Below are 6,445 nucleotides of genomic sequence, written 5' to 3'. Positions count from 1 at the left end.
TCAGAAGGGATCATTCCCTGGAGAAGGATATTGTGCTTGGTGAAAAAGGGGAAGGCCCTCAATGAGATGGATTGACACAGTGGCTGCAACAGTGGGCTCAGGTATAGCAAGGATTGTGAGGCTGGCACAGGACCAGGCAGGGTTTCATTCTATTGTTCATAGGGTTGCTATGAGTCAGAGCCGACTTGAAGGCTCCTAACAGCAACAGGAACAACATCAAAACAAAAAGTCCCCTTGACCCAAATATTCCATGTCTTGGAATTTAGTTTATGTACATGCAAAATCAAAATACTGTTCATGTGTGATATTTATCACGGAATTACTCTGAATAGCAAAATGCAATGAAGGACCTAAATTCCCATAAGTTAGAGGCCTGGTGAAATAACTGATGAGACTTCCTCACATTTGGGCTTGTCTGCTGCCACTGAAACAGTGGAACTCCTCATGAGAATTCATTTGCAAAGATCTTGTGGTACATGATTAAATGGGAAGGGGAGCTGTAGAACTGTGTGCCTCGTATACCACTGTTTGTGGAAGAGAAGAGAAAAATTATGTCTTTTCCATGCGGGCTCTCTCTAGAAGGATGCTTGGGAAACTGTGTGTGTGTGTGTGGGGGGGGGTGTGCCAAGGTAGATCATGTAGCTGGCTGTTAGGAAGGATGGGAACTTCAAGGTATTTTAAACTTTGCACATGAAAATGTGCAACCTACTCAAGAAAGGAATAAAATAATTTGTTTCTAGGAAGAAGCCGAGCTCTTGCAGGGATTAGTTGGGCAATGGAAGTTAAAGCTACTAATCCTCGAGGAGACAGGAGCTCTGGAAATGGAGATACTTGCTCAAGGAGTCTGAGAAAAAGTGTGATGTGTTTAAATAAGTGCATCCATTCCCTGCTCCTAGTCCAGGTCTCCCTACAGGGTGGGAGCTGTGCAGGCTACACAAGAAGTAGCCTTGCTAAATTGGGATTTTAAAGAGATGGCCAGCATCTGGGAATCTCATACCTATTTGACCTGAAGATGGGAGACAGTGGTTTCGCTTTTATTTCACTTCTATGATAAAACATTCAAAGACTCCTTCACAGAGCCTCGCCTGGGCAGCCTTCCTCTTCCCCTGCTTTGTTCATGGTGTGATGGTCAGAGTTCACCCCTGCACATGGCTTTTTCACTAACCCTTGTTGTTGGCTCCAGGACAGCTCTGCTCTGCAAGTGTTTATTCTTGTCACAGTGGCTAACTTAGGGATCAGAGAACTGGGGGTGGCAGAGGGTGGCTGGCTGCCCTTGCTGCACAGCAGGGTGACGCCTAATGTAGCACTCACTGCCTGTGATTACTGTCCCTGCTTTCTTCAGCAGTTGTTCAATCCTCTTTGAAGTCCCCCCCAACTTTCCCCATCTGCTCTGAGCCTGGGAGTGGGGAATTTCTTGTGTTACACAGGAAGCTTCCTCCTTGCTAAATAACCAGTTATCACCCAGTTGATTCCATTCGTAGTGACCCATGTGTGTGAGAGGAGAACTGTGTCCCACACCTATCAGTGGTTGGGGTTTTTCTTAAGCACATCACCAGGCATTTCTTCCAAGGTATCTCTGGGTAGACACGAACCACCAACCCTTCAGTTAGCATTTGAGTGCATTAACCATCTGTACCACTGCACCACCCAGGAGCTTCCCTCCCCTCTAAGCACCGTCTATCCATGGCCTTGGACAGAAAGGAAGGCACTATTCAGAATCTATGACCTCTGTGATGACCTCCCTGAGAGACTCGGGTCTGGGAGAAAAGTGTAGCTCTGCTGAAAGCAGTCACAGTGAACATTTTGATCCAAGAGTCTGTAAAAGAATCTTGGTCAAAAGGGGGAAAATGCAGAACAGAATTTCAAATTCTCATGCAATCTAGACATTCTGGATCTATGGAGGCTGGATGAACCTCTGAAACTGTTGCCCCAAGATAGTCTTTAGACCAAAAGTATCCCCTGAAGTCTTCTTAAACCAATCAGTAATTCAGCTTAACCAGTAAAGACCATCTGCCTTGGGTGCCATGTGCTTTACAGAACTTTCTGGATGGGATCAAACTGACAGCAGCAACGGGAAAGGTGAGACAGGAACCTTAGGGGGTGGTGAGTTTATGTTGATGTGTGAGGAACAACTCAGAACAAGAGGGTGAGAATGGTTGCACAATTGAAAGAATGTCATCAGCCTCCCTGAACGACTCATGTAGAAACGGTGGAATCGGTGTGTGTTCTGCTGTATGTCTTCTCAATAAAAGCAATAAAAATAAAATCAATTCTTAAAAAAGAACCAGCCGAAGCTTAGTTTGCTGCTCTGAGTCACCTGCCCACGTTTCTGTTCCTCAGGTCATCTGTGACAAGATCTTCCGCCACTGGTTCTCCTCACCGGTCCAGGGCTCGGGGCTCTCCTTCCAGCTGCAGCAGCAGTTACAGGAAGTGGTGCGGGAGTGTGCTGACCCCGGAGGCCCTGCAGCCCCTCACAGAGCAGCTCCTAGCATCTTCTGGGAGCTCCAGAGCCTGTTGCAGGCTGCGCTACAGGAACTGCAGGTGGCTGAGCCGCAGCCGGATCCTGGCCTTCTGAAGCTCAGAGCCACGTCGTGATTTGCAGCGTTTCGTCTGCGTTTGTTGTAAGGATGAGACTTGTCACTATGCAAGCAGCTTTTCTCTGAGATCTCACTGTGATCATCTAAAGCGTGAAAAGCTTAACACCGCCTCGTCCTCGTCAGCGGCTGAGAGTCACTTGGGCAGACTGTTCTTGGTTGGAGACCTCAGTCCCAGCTGTGACCCACCACCACTGACAACTGAGGCAGGAGAAGGGTAGAAGGTTGTTTCACTTCTGGAGGCCATCACGGGAAGCCGATCCTCATCCCAGCGTGCGATTATTCTCTGAGCGGAGTGCTAGGACGGGGCTGTCTGGACAAAGCCCTGTAAACATCACCATGTTCAGGTGTGCATGTGAATGTGTGCACATAGGTGAGCATGGGCGAATGCACGCACACAGGTAAGTGTGGGCAAGTGCATGTGTGAGCATGGGTGAGGGTTTGTGCATGGGTGAGTGTGGGTGACTGCATGTAAGCATGGGGGTGTGTGCATGGGCGACTGTGGTTTAGTGTGCATGTGAGCATGGATGAGTGCACACGGGTGATTGGGCAAGTGTGCACATGAGCATGAATGCACATGTGGATATGCCTGTGAGTGTGAGCATGCATGTGAGCAAATGTGGTTGGCAGCTGGGCGTGTGCATGCAGATGTGTGCACATGAGTACACTTATGTGCATGTGAATGTGGGTGAGTATACGGGAGTGTGCACACGGGTAAGTGTGAGGGCGTGTAAGTGGGTGAGTGCACATGTGTGCACATGAATGCATCAGCGTGTGCATGTGAATGTGCACATGGGTGAGTATGTGAGTGTGTGTGTGCGCGCAGGCATGGGTGTGTGGGGCTGAATGATGTGTGATGAGTGTGTGGTGTGTGTGGTGGGGTGTGGGAGGTGGTTTCCCCTTTGTCCCCTCTGGGACACTTTGCCCAGCTAGCAAAGCAAAATTCCCTTTCTTTTGGAAATGTAATGCAATAAAGACACCAAGTTGTATCTTGAGGGGATGCATTTGTGGGAGAGTGTGTGGAACAACAGCTTAAACACTTTCTCATTTTGAGGGTCCCCCAGTGTTAGGGATTCTGCTTTTAGCAGCATTTACTGCTTTCTACAATATGTCTTCCTTAGAGCAGGGACAGGAGGTCTGTTTAGTGCCAGAGTGTCTCCCTCCCAAGGATTAAACCAGAGCAGTGACCTCAGGTGGGACCTTCTATACACAGAATGAAAGTGGGTTACAGGCATGAACCCCTGCTTCAGTGTGACCTGTTCATCAGTGGCATCCCTGCAGAGCTCATGTGCAAGAGAAGGCCCACATCAGACCATGCTATGCCTTTATCCTCTGGGAGGGGACCACGTGAGAACATGCAAAGGGACAAGCAAGGGAACACATGAGGGGGCACACAAGGAGCCAGTGAGAACATGTGAGGACAACACATGAGGGACATGTGAGAGGACACACGAGCCAGTGAGAACACAAGAGAGGAAGATCAAGGGGAACATATAAGCTGGTGAGAATGTGATAAGAACACATAAGGGGAACATGGGACATATGAGGAGCTAGTGAGAACACACAAGGGGGATGTGTGAGGGGAACATGCAAAGAACCAGGGAGAACATGTGAGGAGAGCACATGAAGGGAACATATGATGGGACATATGACGAGCTGGTGAGATCGTACACGGGGGACACGTGAAGGGAACTGCAGTGTAATAAATTACTTAGTGTGGCTTTTCTACCCATAAGTCTTTGTAAACTCCGAGTTGGAATTTGCCATGAGCAACTGAGGAGCTCCTGATTGGTAAAGTTATCCACCTGGGCTATTTCTGTTGTGCTGTGGCACAAAGCAGTGTTCTGGGAAGTTCGCTGTCTCTCAAGTGCTTAGAGTTCTGATGTTATGATTGGCTAGTTTGGCCACTCTGCCGGGCCCAAAAGGAGGCCTCCCAGAGGCAGAAGTCTCTCTGACTGCTGGCTGAGAAGAATGTGCTGCTGAGAGAAACGTGCTCCTGAGAGACATGCGCTCTTGAGAGATGTGCTCCTGAGAGACATGCACTGCTGGGAAAGAGATGCAGGAGACACACATTGCTGAGAGAGACACCGAGGGACACGCACTGCTGGGAAAGAGACTGTGAGAGACTGTTGGCTGAGAGACGGCAGGCTGAGAGAGACTGAGCATTTTTCCTGAACTTGAATTGTAACCTGGTGCTTCCCTAATAAACCCCGTGATCTGTGAGTTCTGTGTGTGGTCACTGCAGTGAATTATCGAACCCAGCAGAAAGGTGGGTGAGTGTTGCGGGAGGAACGGTTGGTGTCAGGGTTGGTGAGAGGGCTGGAGGGTGGCAGCATGTCTGGCCTCATAGGAATAGGCCTTGGGCTACTGATGGTGATTCTGTCTTCCTCTTGTGTGGTTAGAGATGGTCAGGAGATGTGGCCTCCTTGCCTCTTTGGCAGGAACATTCCAGGAGCCAGTGAGAACATGTAGTGAGAACATATGAGAGGAACGTGTCAGAGGACACGTGAGGAGCTGGTGAGAACATGTGAGGGAACCAGGAACATGTGAGAGGACACATGAACCAGTGAGAACACATGGGGAACATGTGAGAAACAGGGAGCCAGTGAGAGCACATGAAGAGAACGTGGTCACATCCATTCAGTCAGTGTCTGACCACAGAACATCTGTGGGTCTGAGTGCCAGGATGCCAGACCCTCATCTTGAGGTCATAGCCCCCTTCTGTTGGCTGCTGCCTGCGGCCCAGAAGCCATCTCATCTGTGGTGATAAGGCCCGTATACATATAAGGAGCTCTGGTGGTGTAGTGGGTAAGGCATTTGGCTGCTAACCAGGTTAGTGGTTCAAACCCATCTGCTGTTCTGTAGGAGGAAGATGAGGCAAACTACTTTTGTAAATATTTACAGCCTTGGAAACCCAATGGGGTTTGCTATGAGTTGGAATCGACTGGATGGAAGTGGATGGATTTTTACATAGACATATGTATGTATTTATATACTTAGCTGTTTGAGTATGTATTTAACTGTGTTAAATGTATGTATACTTAACTGTAGCATATGCATATATCTCACTCTACACATACATATTTAGCCACCTGGGTATATGCACTTGGTGAGGCCCTGAGTGCTTCCTGAGGTCCTCCACATTTTGAAAACTTCCTGCTCTCCAGCTCTGGCTAAGCCTTTCTTTATTCTCTCTCCATTGTTGCGGGGGTGGACATTAGTTGCCTGCGTGCCTCGGGCCAGGGTGTGTTGTCCATGGCCAGTCTTAGGCATGCTCCCCTTGTTGAAAGGTATTTAGTCATTTTCATTCTATAAAAGATCGTCTTTAAATAACAAAGGCTTGCTGACCAATCATTTTTATGTAATGAACATGGATGTACGACTTCTGGGCTTTCACCTTTATTCCTTCTTTTAATAAACCTCATCTGCTACCAGCCCTGTTCCAGGTTGAAGTCCAAGTTCTCCTTGTCTCCCCTCCTTGACCAAGAGTCCTCGGCTCCCCCTTGCTCTGCCCAGAGCCTTGATGTCTGTCTCCATCAGAGAAAGAGTGTCATTTTGTCCCTATTTGGCCTGGTAGCACACCTCCCATGAAGGCTTTTTGCATTCTTGATAGTAAGAAGAGAACCCCTTGAGTTCACAGAAAAGACAGAAAACATGCCATGGTCCCCCAGGTGTGCCTTTGATTTATAACTCGGGAAGTGACATGGGCAATCCAGTTAGAATCTCTCTATCTCACTGCTTGCTCTCCACCCTGGCCCTTTGTTGCCAAAGCTCAATTTACATGCAGAGAATTCTCTGGTCTGGACCAAGCAGAAGTCTAGGACCATTTTCATGCTGTCCTGTTAAAAACA

The 6,445-nt window shown here is 48.4% G+C and overlaps 1 protein-coding gene across 1 annotated transcript in view; it reads left to right on the top strand.

The window, feature by feature from the left end:
- The window catches only part of DIPK1C (divergent protein kinase domain 1C), an 18,943-nt gene extending 16,348 nt beyond the window's left edge, over positions 1–2,595 (top strand). The window contains exon 4 of the mRNA XM_007952737.1: positions 2,341–2,595. Within this exon, the coding sequence (XP_007950928.1) occupies positions 2,341–2,595 (255 nt within the window). The remainder of the gene's footprint in view (positions 1–2,340) is intronic.
- The last annotated feature ends 3,850 nt before the right edge of the window (positions 2,596–6,445 follow it).

This window comes from Orycteropus afer, unplaced genomic scaffold, assembly GCF_000298275.1.
Source record: "Orycteropus afer afer isolate SDZICR_OR568_19922 unplaced genomic scaffold, OryAfe1.0 scaffold00356, whole genome shotgun sequence".
Classification (NCBI taxonomy): Eukaryota; Metazoa; Chordata; class Mammalia; order Tubulidentata; family Orycteropodidae; genus Orycteropus; species Orycteropus afer.
Note: the sequence above shows the minus strand (reverse complement) of the source record. Positions and strands in the feature narration are given on the sequence as shown.